The sequence below is a fragment of the Terrapene carolina genome, unplaced genomic scaffold, assembly GCF_002925995.2.
Source record: "Terrapene carolina triunguis isolate 2854851 unplaced genomic scaffold, T_m_triunguis-2.0 Scaffold53, whole genome shotgun sequence".
In the NCBI taxonomy this organism is placed as follows: Eukaryota; Metazoa; Chordata; order Testudines; family Emydidae; genus Terrapene; species Terrapene triunguis.
Genome location: NW_020664404.1, coordinates 10,349,788 through 10,367,991, shown reverse-complemented (window position 1 = coordinate 10,367,991; position 18,204 = coordinate 10,349,788). Strand labels below are relative to the sequence as shown.

Sequence of the window (18,204 nt, the reverse complement as noted above, 5' to 3'; positions counted from 1 at the left end):
AACTAAGCAAGGTGCAGTATAGCCTTCCCTCTCGGGGAACATTCCCTAAAGGTGCTGGGAGGCTATGGGGGAGCCTCTGCCAGGCAGTGGTGTCAGCCGCACCTCTGAGGATGCTTACAACAGGAGATGGGCAGAGTTCAAAACAGACACATTTTTGAAGTTTAGGAAAAAGAAGGGGGGGGGAACATCATTCTGGAGATTTAAAAGAAAAAATGCAATACATTTGTTCCCTTTCTCCCCAACCAGCTCCACTGAAAACTAACTTCCTTCCTTCCTTTCTCCCCCTTTCCCGTCCTCTCCACTCTCCCCACGCTTCCAGCACCCTGGCTAGCACTCCAGCCCCTGGCGGTCGCGCGCCTCCCTCCCCCCCTCCGTTCGCCAGTTCCGGGTCTCGGCGGCGCGCACGGCGGCGGGAGGGGGAGAGGGTATATCAGCGCCTGCGCAGTGGCGCAGCGGGGCTCAGACGGAGACAAGATGGCGGCGCTGCGGGCGATTCGGGGGATGGTGAACGGGGCCGTGTCCGAGCTGTCCGGGGGCAACAGCGGCGCGGCCGCCGCACGGGAACAGGCGGCGGCGGCCAACCGGGACTACATCTCCCAGCCCCGACTGAGTGAGTCCCAGGCCGCGGCCGAGACCCTACCTAGGCCGCGGCTCCCCGTACAGAGGCACCTGGGGGCAGAGCCTGGGCCGGGCCGGGGGGGCGGGTGAGGCTGGGCCGGGGTGGGGGGAGCCCCATCGTACCCCAGGGCCGGGGGGGAGGGCCCCATCGTACCCCGGCTGGGGGGGAGAAGAGGCTGGGTCGGGGTGTGTGTGGCGGGGGGGGGGCAAGAGGCTGGTCTGGGGGGGACCCTGCTGCACCCCAGGTGTGTGTGTGGGATGATAAGAGGCTGGGCCTGGTTCCTCGTGACCTCTGCATCCCTAAACCCAGGCTCTGATTGCTAACGCCCCCTCCATCCCAGGCAGGTGGGTTAGGCCCGAGCCCCTGTTCCTGCATTTCAGAGCAGAGAGCTCCCCCTTTTTCTTGTCCATTAGACACACATCCCCCCATGCCTGTTGGTGCTGTCCTGTTCCCCTTGGCTGGGGTGCCCTTATCTGCTCCTCTGTCCCTGTACCCAGACCATTCTCACTGCCGTAGCCCCTCTCTGTGCCCACTGGCCCCAGTGCTTCCAAGCCATCTCTTGTCCTGTCATCTGACCCATCTCTTCTCCCCAGACCAGTGTCTTGGGCTTGAGTGTCCACTGGGTGGAAATAGACCAGCTTGGCTCCAGTGTAGGTCTGTATCACAGAGTACACTTGCTCTGTTAGTTCCAGGGTCTGGGTCTGCATGGTGTAGGAATAAGAGTCAGAAGTTGGGTGTGCCTTGTGGATGGGACTGGATTTGGGGAGCAGCCCCCTGAGATTACCACCTTTTGGGTGTTTATCAGCATAGTAGAGTTGACTTCCCCTGTCTGTGATAAAGCTGTACAGATTCTTATTGGGGACAGAGCACTTACTCCACATAAGCAATTAGGAAAGTCGGAGGGCTTTATCTGGCTTCTTTGCACAGATAATGGCTTTTCCTTGTAATATTACCACATGGGACTCTTGGCATGGATGAGCCACAAATGAAAATTATAAGATATAGAGGCTATTGGAAAAGATCGTGTTGTTGCCTACATTTACTGGGCACAACCCCTTGAAGTAGCATCAATAGGGGTTATGCAGTGTGCTCCACACCAGGAGCATTCTGTGTGCAGAATATGGCTGCTGACAAATTCCAGTTTCCATTTCAACAGGAATGGTTCTATAACAGGCAGATGGTGGATATTGCTGTTAGTTAGTATCCTTAAAGTGGTGTGATGGTAGGTATTCTTATGGAGTATTAATTGTCCTGATTTTTACTTGAGTAAAGGACAATAAGGGATTGTGAAACATCGCTCTTCCTATGGGTTGACTAATCTGTTCCTGATCTGTTTCAAGGTCATGTGATTACACTGCAGCTTAATAGGAGTGTGAAACTGACTACATAGATATGCAAGATGTATCATACAATAAAGGACTTTTAACACATATGGACAAGTATTAAATGTGGTTTGGAGCAGGTGTTATATAACTTAATAGCTAATCATGACTGCAGTTTTCTTTATATTTTGAAGTGACTTATTTATCCAAGCTCTACAGTATATTTACGATGTAAATACCCTGATACACCGACATAACTCCACCTCTGTGAGAGGCGTAGGGCTTATCTTGGTGAAGTTAGGGGGACACAATGTCCCTGTACACATTGCATTACTTACATTGGCTGTTGGCTGTATTTCTTGTCAATTTCACAACTCCATGCTGGAGCCATGAAATTGACAAGAAAGCCTAGGCTGGTGGTGGGCTCCAGCTAGAGCCTGTCTGCTCCCACCTTGGCCCCTCTGCTCAAGGAGGTGAGAAGCCTGGACAGCTGCCCCTGCCTCAGAGAAACAAGAAGCCTGGGGGGCAGCTGGGCTCCCAATGGGGAGCTGAACAGAGCTGAGAACCCTGGCTCTCAGCCCCCAATGCTGCCCCTTTTCAGTTGGAGGAAGTGCTCCTAGTGAGGAGACACACCACTGACAGAAGGAGGGTAGTATGGACCTCAGCCATGTAGTAATTACTGCGTTGGCTGCAAGTCGATCTAACATAGGTTCACTTAAATTTGTAGTGCAGACATGCCCTAAGTTAGAGACTCATTCTTAATTCAAAATCAGTAAGAACACTTGAATATTTTTCTTTGGTTCTGACAAGCTCTTCATAAATAGAACTGACTCAACTTCTATGAGCTTATATGTTTTACTGGATACAGAAGCTGGAGTTTCTTCAATGTAATTGGTATGACTACTGACTTAATTTTGTGCTAATAGTAGTCAAATTTTGGATACATCTAGTTGCTAGTTATCCACTATTTTGTATTTCCCTGCATGACACAGATCAGTTTTCTGGCAGAAACTGGACATATTACTGTAAATAGTGTGAGGTGAAATTGGGGGGAGGGATGTGATTTTGTACATTAAAACTGTTGTAATTGTGAAAGTTGAGGAAAAGGGGAAATAGTGATTCTACTAGGCAGTTATTTCACAGTTCTAAATCCTTTACTGCAGTGTAGGTATGAGGAAGGCCAAAACTGATTGGAGCAGTGTTTTTGCTAGAACTCTTGATTTAGATCAGTTGAAGTTGTGTGATTAAGTAACTCTGTGAAAGAGCCTGTATACTTAAGTCACATGAATTTTCTGACTATGTAGACAAGTAACCTCTTTGCCTTTGCTTTTTTGAGTATTTCAATTGAGTCTGAAGTCCAGATCAGTAACTGTGGACCCAAAAAGTCATACAAAATCATCTTCATCCAAAAGTAGAAGGGAACAGGACACGGAAGCCCAAGATACAGCCAGATGGGGTGGCTTAGAGGTTTGAGCATGGAGGTTTGGAACACCTGTTCTGTTTCCTGGGGGTTGAACTTAGTCAACTTAGCTCTGTCTTTCTAAGGTAGAGTTGCATGCAGTTTAATGTCTTTCTTGGACAAGACTTTTAAAAATTAAGCGTATGTGTGCTCTGCATGGACAATAAAGATCCCGTGGTCATGTATCAATCAGCATGGATTTTTCAGCATTTTTCCCCCCAGAGTGACCCTTCCTCTGTTGCTGGGCACTTGCTGTCTGCTTTCCACCACATAGGTGGCTGCATTTTTTGTGGGGTATGTATATAGCTTGTAACACTTTGGAATCCTTTGAGATAGAAGGGTCTTTATATATGTAAAATATTACATTGAGATTTGATTGTGACCCACCTACCTCATCATTGAAAACAGGGATTTGGAGTCAGCATGCCAAGCTGCTTGTGTGATACCAATAGATTTGATGCTGTTGAATGTAATGACTCTGGTGGTATCTCACTGATGGACAATGTTAGGAAGGGAGCTCTTCACCCTGGATCAGGGAGGAAGTGCTGACAAGACTGTCACAAGTTAAAATGTAATGTTGCTCAATATAGTTCTCTCCTGTTTTTGCAAATGTCTGGCTCCACCCTCACCCTGATTTTTTTTTAAAGTGCCATTCACATTGGGTACAAACACTGAATAGTTCTAATTGGCATAACAAGAGTGAGAAGTGTTCAGTTCAGAGAAACCCAAAGTGTCTAACTTGGGACAAATGAAACATTTCCTTGTAAGTAAAAAAGATACAGAGCTAGACTTCTCATCCTCTTTAGCTTTAACATTTATCTAAATTCAGTTATAACCAACCAAATGTAATAGAATGGCTCCTATAAGCTGCTTACATAGTATACTATCTGATTTGTTTCATCTCCAGGTTAAAAGCTTTCAAGATTATACTATTATGCTTGTTCATCAGCAAACTTGTTACCTTTGTTAACACTGTAAATATCACACTGTTGACATAATACAGAAAACACGATTTAGGTACACATCTTTCAATGTGTACTAAACTCTCACATTGTCTGGCCTATGCTGTATTTCCAGGTCTTCATAGCCTGTTTGTGTCCACATGGGATTTGTGATCTTTCCCTAAGACTAATGGCTCCTGGTAACATTCTTTTCTTGGTCATATTAGTCTGTTTTCCCAATCTAGAAATAGCTCAACTTGCTCATCCTTTTCCCCCGTGGTAACTGATTAATGATTACTCTCTTGCTTAGTCTTCCCTTGTGACCCTGGTAGAGGAGTCTCGTGGCTCTCAAACACTTCCTGTATTCACAGATCAAGTGAGGCTAAGCTTAAACACAGATGCTGGTGCCCTGTTTGGGAGTAATAAAGGTTCTAGTGGAATAACAGTAATCATGATTGGAAAGTCATTTCCTATTGTCAGCATGTGCAAAGTTATGTTCTACACATTAATAGTAATGTCTTACTACCAAAAAGATGTGCCAGTTACAAGGTGAATAATAAAACCCATCCTGTAAAGTGTTGGGCTCATCTTATGCCACAGTCCCATGAGTCAATGTTTAGTGCCCACCGGAATGTTCAGAAGTAGCTGTGAAATATCCACACCCCTGAGCAACTTAGTTACACCGACCTTAAACCCTAGTCGGCTGTGCTATGTCAACAGGAGAGCGTCTCTTGTTGACATAGCTACTGCCTCTTGGGGGAGTGGATTACCTACCCCATCTGCGTTTCGTCACTTAAGCACTACAGCTGCATTTGTGCAGCTGCTCTGATGCAGTGTTTTTAGTGTAGACCTACTCTGTTTGTTTAAAACATTGACTTCAGACATCTGTGCATGGTTCTACTCAGACTTGAGACAGTGCACCTTAAATGAGTTGTGGTAAATACTATGTAATTTCTGGATTACTGACTAAAGTGAAACACCATCTTTCATGGTGCAGTCCCTTAGCTTCTCATGAGATGGTGCTGAAAGGTTCCCTTCCAGCAGCAGTTGGCATGGTATGCTGGAAAATGTTTCCCAAATGCATTGTAGGTGCTCTGAGGATCAGCAGCTTTTGAGCAAGTGAGATTCCTCATCTGGTCACATCTGAGTGTAAATTAAACTAAATGTAATGCAGAATTTTTTGGGTGTATTTTGACATCACTAAGCAGGATACTTTACTGCTCTTGTTAAAGATGACTATTAGATTGAGTCTTGAGATAATGGTACATAGTTTTTGCTTGTTGCTTTGATCTCTGTTAAAAGACGAACACTCAGTGAGTTACTACTGCCCTTATAGACTCTAGACTTTAAGGTCAGAAGGGACCATTATGATCATCTAGTCTGACCTTCTGCACAACGCAGGGCACAGAATCTCATCCACACACTCCTGTAACAAACCCCTGACCTATGTCTGAGTTATTGAAGTCCTCAAATCGTGGTTTAAAGACCTCAAGGTGCAGAGAATCCTCCAGCAAGTGACCCAGGCCCCACGCTGCAGAGGAAGGCGAAAAACCTCCAGGGCCTCTGCCAATGTGCCCTGGAGGAAAATTCCTTCCCCACCCCAAATATGGTGATCAGCTAAACCCTGAGAATGTGGGCAAGACTCACCAGCTAGCACCCAGGAAAGAATTATCTGTAGTAACTCAGATCCCACCCCATCTAACATCCCATTGGGCATATTTACCGCTAATAATCAAAGATCAATTAATTGCCAAAATTTAGGCTATCCCATCATACCATCCCCTTTCCTTATCCTATACTTCAAAGGTTGCTATCAGTAACTTTTTAAGATTTTGCAATTAATTGTATAGTATTTATCTGTTACAGACTTTTCCCAATTGATAAAATGTTTGTATGCATCACATTGATTACCTTTCTGATGAATTAAAATGGCAGTTATTTCACTGCATGCAGTACCATTACACAATAGTTTAGGATAGATAGGGAATTGAATTGTATCCGATGGAAAGAACAGGGCATCTAGATAGTTTTCTGTTTAAATTTGACCATATTATGTAGGTTTACATCACTGAACTCATGGCTTTTCTCTGGTCATAAGTGGCCTCTCCAATGCTACAGTGTTCTGCAACACCACTTGAGGTTATTGGCCAAGTAGGGACTCAAATAAAAGAATGCTGGTTACAGAATCACCAGCACCAGGTAATGGCACTTGCTGTTCTGTTCACATAGCTTCCACTAAATATGGAAGGTCGCACAGATTCAGAGGAGATTAGATCCCCAGACATTGCAAAGGGGGTGTTCTACTACTTATTCAGCATAGAATGCTTATGCTGATTTTAATATATTGTCTGACTTGCACCTTTTATATTTCAGCATATAAAACTGTATCAGGAGTTAATGGTCCACTGGTAATCTTGGATCAAGTTAAGGTAAAAATTATTCTAATGAAATCTTCTTTTGAGGGAGATGGTGCAGGAAAGCTGGCTTGTGATTTAGACACACATTTGAAGAGTCTTTAGCTCTGCATTCCTTGGGTCCTGTGATCTAGTTTAAACACAAGATCTTGTTTATATTCTCAACACTCAGAGCTAAATGCCAAATCTTGCCGCAGAGACTGCTTCAGGACATTGGGACAGGCTGTCAGGCACCCTAGTTGGAAAGAATGTCCTGTGGGTGAAATGGAAAGGACTATAAGTCTGCAACAATGCTTTTCATACTTCTGCGTTTGAAGAGAAGTGAGGAAATGGATGCTACAGTTGAACAGTCTAAACTCTAATGAATATTCTTTTTTATCAAACTCAAATTTAATGTTAATGATTCAAATCTTGTAAAGTACTTGGTGCATGGTATTAGATACATGAACAAAAGGAAACAATTTTAGCATATGCTTATCAAATATTTGGGGGGAGTTAAAAGGGAAGGGGTATTTCTGTTTCATAGGAGGATTGCAGGGGTTATTGGTGTTGCTTGTGGTAGACAATTTTCCCTTGCTGGAGTTCTTGGCTTCTCTTTAACATGGATCTCTGTTGTGCTTGACTAATGGCATATGGCTTCAAATAAGTTCGAGACTACTATGACTCTTCTCAAGAGAAGAGTTTCAGGCTGTCTTTAGACAAGTTTTATTTTTTCCTCGCCAGCTTCCTAAATCTACCACTCAGATTAAGGAGCTCATCATAAAAATAGCTACATTTTTGTCAGTAAACCTTAACTGCCTTGGTGTTTCCCTTTGACTGTGAATTCCGTAAAAGATATTGTAGCTTTTTGTCTCGAGCTCTGTTAAGTCTGTTATGGATAATGTAGTAACTCTAGTTTGTGGATTTTAACTTTTTCCCACTGTCTTACAGATTTTTTTCTGCATTAGTTTCCTAGGTATGCAGAGATTGTCCACTTGACACTTCCTGATGGCACACAGAGAAGTGGGCAGGTTTTAGAAGTCAGCGGCTCTAAAGCTGTAGTTCAGGTAAACTAGTGCACTGAACTTTACTAGTTCACTGTAAAGACTTTTCCTTAGTGGGCATCAGTCTGGGCTATGGCAAATCTAAAGTCTTTGTAACTTTCTTGAGTCAAAACTTATTATAAATGCAAAAAACACGTGGAAATAATTAGTGGATGGACCTGAGTAACATTCAGTTTTTGCTTTTGTTTAAAAATAAGTAAAAATTAGTAAACGTCTAATCACAATAGGGTCTTGTAGACATAAGGCAAGAGTCATACTCCATCTTCTCCATGCAACATGTACCACTACAATGTAGATGCATTGTAAAGCTTCAGTGTATTTGAGACACAGCTCTGTGTAGTTCTCAAAACAGCTGTTAATAGTTACCACTGTAATCCTACTTAGCTGAAGAGCTTTACTGTGTAGGCAGAAGAAAATGATCTTAAATTTTAAAGAAGTGATCCCTGATAGCCACTGGCATTCTTGGCAACTTCTTTTTACAGGTCATGTGTAAAATATATTTTTATACAATGCTGCTTTCTGTACATATCTGTACAAATGAACAGTTTCTAAATGGTCTTGGAAATTCCTTTATTACACAGGTCTACCTTGCTTTTGCTGCTTGTTGGTTAATCCATTGCTTGTTGTGTTAGAGAATCACTGACCCTGTATATTTCCATCCCATCTGTTATAACTCTTTGCACAATGTCTTTATCTACCTATACTAAAGGAACATTTATCCATTTCACCTGGTGTCTCTTCTGATATATTGCAGGTATTTGAGGGAACGTCGGGTATTGATGCTAAGAAAACATCTTGTGAATTTACTGGGGATATTCTCCGAACCCCAGTATCTGAGGATATGCTTGGTATGCACTAGATCTTGCTCTTTGGATTGAACAGATTTATTTTCATGTAATACTACTGCAGATGGGAAAACAACTAGGTAACTACTGTCCTGTTCATATAATCATAATCTTGTTACTGTTTTTGCAGGTCGTGTATTTAATGGATCAGGAAAACCTATTGACAGAGGTCCCATTGTCTTGGCTGAAGATTACCTGGACATTATGGGTATGTTTTTTTAATCTGTTTTGGTTTCTGGTAGCATGAATCTTGCTTTCTGCTTTTGAGTAATCTTAGTGACAGGCTTGTAACTGAACATATGAATGCTAATTGGCAGCATAAATGAAAACAGTGGCTTGCTGAAGAGTATTTAGAACTTTACTGAGTAAATCACTAGTGACGCCAGAGAAACAGAGGAAAGTGGGATGACAGAGATGGCCTCTATGCATCCTCTCCCAAACCAGAAGGTTTGAGACAATTCAGTTAATCTGTCGATTGGCTGAAGCAGAGAGAAGATCAGGGGTGCTCTGAAGCTGCACAGATATAAAATGAGTAAGCTTCCTTTCAGTTTGAACCTCTGGTTCAAAAACTATTCATGGTACCCATTTCTGGCAGGAAGCAAGAGGCTGACTTTTGACTTGAATTCCGTTATGTACTCTACACAAAATGCAGTGACAAGCCACTTTTCAGAGGCCTCTGCAAATGAAACAATAGCCCTAAAATCATGCAGAAGGCGTACAAAGTACTGAGTGCCCAGTAACTCATCAGGAAGTTGTTCATAAACTGTTAAGATGGGCCCACAGGGCAAGTGGTCTGTTTTTTTCCTACAGTAATGCATGGCAGTTCTTAATTAGGGAGAGTGCTTTGGTTAAAGTGGCTTAATAGTGCTAACTATAATAGGCTTGTGGTAACGTTCCCCCAAAGATAAGAGGGTGTTAATTTCCCTCCAAGGAGTAGGATGACAGTATCCTATCCTTTTTGTCTGCATGCATATAAAATGCCAAACTGATAAATGATCTCATGACCAATAAAAATAAGTCAATGGACTAATGTCAAACTAGAACCAAAAGTGTCTGGTGAGCTAAAATGTTTGTGGTTCTAAATGCGGTGCATTTTTGTAGCCTTATTTTGAAACCTTACCTTGAAACCTTTATTAATCTATGCATTGTTAAAGTTAGATAAATAATGTGGCGGCTTCTCTGTGAAAATACAATAGGTCAACCAATCAATCCTCAGTGTCGAATCTACCCAGAAGAGATGATTCAGACTGGCATTTCTGCAATAGATGGCATGAACAGCATTGCCAGAGGACAGAAAATTCCCATATTCTCTGCTGCTGGTTTGCCCCATAATGAGGTGGGTGCTTTAATGGAGCTCTGACAGCCTTGGGAAAAACTAGCTGCTGGAAACATTCAGTTCTGCAGTGCAAAGAACTTAAAATAAATGAGCTATGTGATGTTACAAGTGGGGAGATGCTAAGAATATTTGTGTGTGTAAAATATGCACAAATTAACACAAAGCTTTAAAACAGTAAGTCCTGCTCTTTCAAGATGCTGCTTCTCAAATAATGATTGGCCAGATACTACATAATCTTCCTATTCTAGCACCAGTTTTCTGCTGTCCGTTTTCTCTTGCTTTTGGCCTCAGAGCAAAGTTCTGGGAGGCCATTTGTATTTATCCATGTCAGAAAGTGATTTATTCCCTGAGTTAGTCTGTACAGTAGATAAACAAATGTGCAACTTACTACAGTAGACTTATGCAGCTCCTTCTGCATTCCTCTCAGATTGCGGCTCAGATATGTCGCCAGGCTGGCTTAGTGAAGAAATCCAAAGATGTGATGGACTACAGTGAAGAGAACTTCGCCATTGTGTTTGCTGCTATGGGTGTAAGTACCATTATGCTTGGGTACATCATAAAAGTGGTTTCTTTCCAATACTTTCAGAACTGAATAAGATTGATCAATCAATCCAGTTTGCTATTTCACTGGAATTATGAGAACATAATTTTTTAGAGGTACTCGTCACATTTTAGGTCAGTCTGTACTATGCTGTTGTAAAAGCAATACTATTATCCAGGCTGATAAAAGTCTACCTGTCAAAGTCTGATGGGAGAATGCTTCATGGGGTAGAATGGTATCTGTAAGAATAGGTGATTCCATTGTAATTGGAACACAAGAGGAGAACATTTTAAATGATCCTAAGCACTGCCTTTTTAAAAACTTAGTTAACTGTGTAAATTGCTCAGATTGCAACCCCTACCACAATTGAAGGGGAAACTTTAATGTATCATGATATTCTGTTGCTGTCTGTAGCAAGCCATCCCACTGAGAAATCTAAACACACTGTTTCTTAACGTATTATGCATCTGTTTTGTAGTGTCATTGCATTGTCACATTCTCAGATTAGGTGGAGGCAGAATTGTCGTCCTCATTTTGGTCTCACTCCAAATTCTTCTTGGGACAGTGCTTGCTAAAGAGCAATATCACAGTTACTTGAATGGTAGGGTGACAATGCACATGCATCCAAGCTAGATCTCTCTGGAGTTGTGCAGGACATCTGATTGTCAGAGGATTGTTGCATGTTCCTCCCCCTCGGTTGACCATTGTCTTCACCTGACTGGGTTGGTCATGAGAGTAAGGCAAGAGATTTCATCTCTACCCCTCCTGCCACATTTGGTCCTGATTCATTTATGACAATATATTGCACTATGGATAGACTGTCCAACATTATTCTTAGTCACAGGTTGACTGAAAGGATGGGCTGGTAGTATAGATACTAAAGGCTTGCACCAGCTCTGAACCAATCTTTAAATTCCGTTTATATAAAGTAAGTTATTTAAAACAGTCTCCCTGTTTGCAAATGGCTACTTGATATTGTGGTTTAGGTGAACATGGAAACGGCTCGGTTCTTCAAATCTGACTTTGAGGAAAATGGCTCCATGGACAACGTGTGTCTGTTCTTGAACTTGGCCAATGATCCAACGTAAGTAGGTAAAATGGCTGTTTTTCCCAACCAGAAATGTGGAGAACTGGTGCACTGGAAAACATGTCACTATGGTGTCCAAAAGCTGCTGGAAATTGGTTTTGAGAACCTTAGAATCATAGGGTTAGAAGGGAACATAATGGTCATCTAGTCTAACCTCCTGCCAAGATGCAGGATTGTTGTCTAAACTATCCAAGACAGATGCCTATCCAGCCTTCTTTTGAAAGCCTCCAGTGAAGGAGCTTCCACAACCTTCCGAGACATCTGTTCCATTGTCCTTAAAAGAAGCCACATTACTGGCTTGTCAAATATCTTGTGTTAGTGACAGTAGGCTCTGAGATACTGTAAACCTGGACGCTAATTATGTGCATTCCAATTAGTATATTGAGGTTTCACAGGGCTCCTAACCTGTTTCCTCTCTTACTTTTGAGTTGTGCTGTTCAGTGTATGCAGTTGTAACTTCAAAGTATTGGGTAGTGTTGAACATGCCATTCTGTCCTTTCAGCATTGAGCGTATTATCACCCCTCGACTCGCTCTAACCACCGCTGAGTTCTTGGCCTATCAGTGTGAGAAGCACGTACTGGTCATTCTGACGGATATGAGCTCCTATGCTGAAGCTCTACGAGAGGTACTTGTTCCTGTTTAGCAGATAAATGTGTCTGCCTGTTAGGCATCCTCCAAATAGGGCTGAGATCTACTGGGAGCATAAAATGAGTAATTTATTCAGCAAACATCTAGCTGTTCTTCAGTCCTTTTTGAGAAGGATACATAATTCATTTAAAAAAGGCTAGTCTGTCAGGTTTTAAGTTATTCCTAACAAGTTAGTCTAGATCCGGGGATGGACAGTACATACCGCTGACTTTCCACATTCCATGTTAAACCAGACACCTGTAACATGGGCTCTGTCAGAAATAACAGTGCACAGGAATCTCCCGTTTTAAAACTAATTTATCCAGTTGCTTATAGCTCTAGTGGGAAAACGTATAAAAATTACTGATGTTTGCATGCAAGGTTAAGCTACTTCTGCATTTCTCAGGCTTCTGAAACTAGCCAGAACTGTGTCATAAAGCATTGCAAAATTGGCTTGTCTGCCTGGATATATAATTCATTTGTAGTGGAGACTGATTCAGTAGTTCCTTGTTAACCTTGCAGTCAATTTCTGATCAGCATTACAGGATCTCTGTTTTACACAGGGAATGATCTTCATGCCTGGCTTGTGGGTGCTCTCTTGTAGAGGATTTGAATAGCTGTATTTTGGCACCACCATGTGGCAGGTCCTGTTAATTATTAATATAACTTTATTGGATGTGGTGGCAGACTTTGTGGTGGTTGTGCCTGAACTCTCAGTGATGAGCTTTGAGTAACTTTGCCTGAATTGCCTGCAGGTTTCAGCAGCTAGAGAGGAAGTGCCTGGCCGACGTGGCTTCCCTGGTTACATGTACACTGACTTGGCCACTATATATGAGCGAGCTGGACGTGTGGAAGGCAGGAATGGCTCCATTACCCAGATTCCTATTCTTACTATGCCCAATGATGGTGAGTCCTGGCCATTGCTTTTCTCTGGGAATAGATCTGCTTTTCACATATGGGCATGTAACATCACTTACTTGTGTCATGTAGTTCTTGGATGTTTTAGCACTATTGCTGTGTGCATTCCATGGGAGGGTATTGATTGAGGATAATCACATGATGCCTGATTCCTACGAGTCAGGAGGCTGGAGTTGCTAGTTTTAATCATAGAATCACAGGACTGGAAGGGACCTCAAGAGGTCTTCTAGTCCAGTCCCCTGCACTCAAGGCAGGACCAAGCATTATCTAGACCATCCATGAGAAGTCTGTCCAACCTGCTCTTAATCTCCAATGCCTGAGATTCCACAATCATTAATTTCCTTCCCCTTATTGGGTACTGGAGCTCCTTTAGACTTTGGATAAAGATCTGCAACCTCAGTGTTGGCCAAGAAGAGAAGCTGTACCTTAACAGTAAAAACGTGTCCATCCTATTGTGCAACATATAACATCTCAAAGGAATCAGATCTGTCACACAGCTGAGGTGCTCATCTGTGTGTGCAGTATTGTAGCTGTGTTGGTCTCAGGATATTAGACAAGGTGTGAGGCAATATCTTTTATTGGATCCACTTCTGTTCTTGAAAGAGACAAGCTTTTGAATTTATGCACCGCTCTGAAGACCCGAAGAGCTCTGTGTAAGCTCAAAAGCTTGTCTTTCACCAACAGAAGTTGGTCCAGTACAAGGTATTACTTCATCCACTTTGTTTCTAGTGCTCTTATATGGTCAGTCCAAATCCCATCTGGCTCAAGAGATGTATTTCAAAGAGTTAGAAGTACTCTAATTTCAGCATCCTCGAGAACCAGTTGGAGAGATAATGTATTAAGACCATTGGATCACCTCAGAGTTTTGGGGAAAATATGCACAATAGCATCTCGCATACAAAATACTTTAGTTCTCCTCACTCTTGAGGTGTATGAAGTATCATGCCACCTATCAAATGGGCAGTGAGGCACAAAGGTGAGATGACTTTCCCTTTCAATCTTTTGCATGGTAAAGCAACTGCATGTGTCCGGCAATTGGGTAACTAGCAATTTCAAGATGACGTGCAGAACAGACTGTCTCTGTAATAATGCAATGCATTGTTTTTAGTAATGGCAGTGCTGCCTAGGATTTTAGAATGCCCCTTACATTGGTTTAACAAGCCTATTGGTGGCTTTTATCAAGTCCTTCGGTCCCTTTTTCTTAGTGGATGTATTTCTATCTAGTTGAGACTGTTTTGTCATCCTCTGCTTTCTTATGTGCAGTATTTGAATTAGCTTCAAGGCATTTTAAATGGCATACTAATTACATTAGATTATTATGGTATTTAAAGTAAAATATGCTGTTCAGACAGCTTTTATAAAGCTGACACATCAGAGTGGCTTTGGCTGGAATTAATATAAAAAGCGGGGTCTGAAAACTTAACATAAAACCACTTCCTCTTGCAGATATTACTCATCCCATCCCTGACTTGACTGGATACATTACTGAGGGGCAGATCTACGTGGATAGGCAGCTGCACAACAGACAGGTAGGTACCACACCTCTGAGCAATCTTACATGCAAAGTTCTTAGTTAGTTTTAGTCTGCGTTCTTCTATTGGCTGGTTCTTCTGACAAAAGATATTAGAGGAAGGACTTTTATAATACTGGTCTGGTTGAGGTTGCAGGTCCTCCTCTTTAGAAGTAGGCAGCCCTGGGGGGAGAAGATGCCATAGATTGAAGACTGTAGGTCTAAAAGCAATTGCCTGTTTAATAGAACTGGGTGTCTGAATTACTTGCCATGTGTAAGCTGTCCACTCTGACTTCATTGCAAAGTAAACTTAGCAAGATAACAGATTACAAAGATCCTCTTTGTAGGTTTACAAATCCCTTCCTTACAAATCCCCTCCTGAACCTGAGGGCCAGTCCAAAATGACCACTTCTCAGACTTTCCAGGTTGTGCTATTTCTTTCCATTCTCAGGAGAACTTTTATCTTCATGAGCTAGCTCTTAGGAAGCTGTTTGTATCTAAATTAATACAAAGTTGCAGAAACCATATTTATGAATTCTTGGTGCTGGTACATGCAGACTAACACTGAATACATTGAAGTGCTAGAAGCAGCAGATACCAGGCTACTGGCTTTTTGAACAGTAGTGTGAATGCCACCAACTTTCTCTCAAGTCTCTATACTATGAACAGATTGTAGGGTACATGTAGGAAGAAAACTTTCATGTAACTAACCAATAATGTTGAGCTTCCACATGTTTTTTTTCAGTGCTATCCATTAACTTTCTTTTCTCCTCCCAAAGATTTACCCACCTATTAACGTGTTACCCTCCTTGTCTCGACTGATGAAGTCTGCTATTGGAGAGGGTATGACCAGGAAGGATCATTCAGATGTGTCCAACCAGCTGGTATGCATTACCTTTCTTATGTGGAATCTGTATTGAGCTGTACATACACCTTTGCTGCGTCCATCAAGCACCCTGAAAAGGATCAGACTGGCTAGCACTTTCAAATCTGAAGCCGCTTCACTCTGATACCTTAAAGCTGAGATTCTGCTGTAGTCCACTGATAAGAGCCTTTGTACAAATCTGTTCTATAAGTGACCCACTCCTCCCATTTGGTCTGCTGCTACAAGCCCTTTTCAGTTACTGGGCTTTGTGCACAAACAATATGTAGGCTCTTAATGTACCAATAAATAGTCTGTGGAGTTCTTTCCAGGCTCATTGTGCCAAATGCTGCTTTATCTTTCCACACCAACCACCCTGTTGATGTATTTTGTGCAGTGTGTCATATTATCCAGCAGATGCTGCATATACAGTTAGTCAACTTAAGTTTTTGTTCCTTAAGTAACTTACTCTAATACCAGGTTCTGACACTGCACCCAACACTATCCTGTCTGAGCCATGTCATGCTGTTTCTTGCTCCCCCATCCCTCAGCTCTCTTTAAAATCATAAAGATTCTGGAATAAAAGCCCCAAATTCTGTCGTCCTATCCACCCAGTACACTGTTGGTTCTGTACGTCACTCCTTGTAACATAGGTCAAACGCCTCATGATCTTGCTTTCTCCCCTGTTTTCCCCTCCCTTCTAGTATGCCTGCTATGCTATTGGAAAGGATGTGCAAGCTATGAAGGCTGTAGTTGGTGAGGAAGCTCTTAGCTCAGATGATCTTCTTTATCTGGAGTTTCTGCAGAAGTTTGAAAGGAACTTCATAGCTCAGGGTAAGTATGTCTAAAGTATATGGGACATACTCTGCAAGGCACTCAAACCATGGAGTGACCAGGTCTTGTCTTTGACACTGATCTCTGAGCTGTTCCCATAATTTAGTCTCTTACCTCTTCAGGTCCTTATGAAAATCGCACTGTTTACGAGACCCTGGACATTGGCTGGCAGCTTCTGCGAATCTTCCCCAAAGAGATGCTAAAGAGAATTCCTCAGAGCACCCTGGCAGAGTTCTACCCTCGAGACTCCACTGCAAAGCACTAGCCACGGCTTCATCTCTAGCTCTGTACTCTGTGAAAGGCTGTTTATTTTCCTCTTTCATGTGTTGGTGTTTGTCACTCCTGTAATTAAAACCAAGAATAAGTGACATGTTGTGCCAGTGTTCCTGATGTGTTAAGCTGATAAGAATTTAAAATCTCTTTCCAAATCCTGGATCTTCAGTGGTTTTGGTAAAATTTCCTGAGGGGAAGAAGCTTCAAAGTCACCTATCTTTGTAGATGTATGTAACTGCAGTTACTATAATTATGTCTTCTAGACTGACTTCCTTTAAATCATCTCAGGAGAGGGATTACCAGAAGCTGCACTTGGTCTCTAAACCAGGAACAAATATAACTAGTTATTTAGGGGGAGCCAAGGAGCAAGTGGTAGCCCCCCTCTTGCCCAGAGCACCTGCATTCAGCCTGATCATGTGCTGCTGCTGTGCTGTTGCCTAGAACAGATGGCACTCTGTGCTGACCTGCTATTGTGATGGATGGACAGACTAGCAAGAGGAAAGTTGGCTACATGGCAGCGTACATCTGATACCAGAACACAATTCACTGTTGGCTTTAATTAGAACTGCGGGATCCTTGATCATTTTGCTGCTGTCCCCAGAGTTATGCATATATGAAGTTGCAACATTTGCACAAATAATGCTTTCCAAGTAGCACAGCAAGCTTCCTACCTCTTCAGAGATCCAAAGCAGTAGGTCTCTATATGAGGATCATAGGTTTTGTCCTTATCTTGGACTAGGGAGTCAATCAACCTGTTGAACTGCCCCCTTGGAAAAGGTGGAGAAGCAGGAAACTTACTCCAACCATTCCACTCCCTGAAATATAGAAGTCACAAATGTGAAAAGGGGCTAAAGCCCAGCGCTGTCCCAAATCATGCAAACGCCTGATAGTACAACACTGTAGACTGTCCAAAGCTTCAAACTCTCCTCAGTACAAAACTGAACTGTTATCCCATTATAGGAGACAACCTTATACCAGGTCCTCCAGATACAATTGTATTGGTAGTGTTGTGGTGGGCTCCAGTTAATTTTGTAATTTAGAAGTCTTGTACTAAATGATGCAGAGGGGCAGAAGGCAACTCCTGTTGGCACGTGTGAAAGGATATTTTGAATTCTCTGGATGACATTGGGCCTTAAACCATGTTTTAACTTTGGTTTAAATCACCCTTCCAAACATGGATTTGGCTAGCCAGTTTAGATCCGGCCAAACAGTTAAGTGTTTCCAAAACACTCCTAACCCAGCCAGTATCTCCATGCTTGGAATTAGTTTAAATCAGGTTCAAAGCCCACTGCAGAGAGGGTTTTAGAGTTCCTTATTTGCTTTCCATTTCCAGCCTAATCTGGTCAGTTCAAGTTATTTTGTCTATCCATGCATGAGTTGCAAACCATGTTAGTACCTGCCTAGACAAGTGTTAAACTCAGAGGTGTAACATGGTTTAAACTGTGCCGAGTACCTTGACTTCAGCTTGTCCCTGATGTTGCCCTGCAGCTCTGTCCTGTGCAGGTCTAACTTTCTATTGTTTGGTCTCTGTAACTCGCATGCAATTGCAGTTTCTTTAGTGCATTCCATCTT

At 42.5% G+C, this 18,204-nt stretch overlaps 1 protein-coding gene across 1 annotated transcript; it reads left to right on the top strand.

Moving 5' to 3' along the window:
* Positions 1–460: 460 nt before the first annotated feature.
* On the top strand, positions 461–17,744 carry ATP6V1B2 (ATPase H+ transporting V1 subunit B2). The gene is made up of 14 exons (XM_024217683.2): positions 461–610; positions 6,715–6,770; positions 7,703–7,801; positions 8,553–8,646; positions 8,774–8,851; positions 9,840–9,979; positions 10,407–10,508; positions 11,507–11,604; positions 12,110–12,233; positions 12,991–13,141; positions 14,600–14,682; positions 15,443–15,547; positions 16,230–16,359; positions 16,482–17,744. The coding sequence occupies exons 1-14, from the start codon at positions 475–477 to the stop codon at positions 16,622–16,624; spliced, it is 1,539 nt and encodes a 512-aa protein (XP_024073451.1). The 5' UTR covers positions 461–474; the 3' UTR covers positions 16,625–17,744.
* Positions 17,745–18,204: the final 460 nt, after the last annotated feature.

Coding starts and splice junctions, on each gene's coding strand:
- ATP6V1B2 (XM_024217683.2), top strand. CDS start 475: ATGGCGGCGCTGCGGGCGATTCGGGGGATGGTGAACGGGGCCGTGTCC. Junction 11,605..12,109: donor AACTTGGCCAATGATCCAAC/GTAAGTAGGTAA, acceptor CTGTCCTTTCAG/CATTGAGCGTATTATCACCC. Junction 12,234..12,990: donor ATGCTGAAGCTCTACGAGAG/GTACTTGTTCCT, acceptor AATTGCCTGCAG/GTTTCAGCAGCTAGAGAGGA.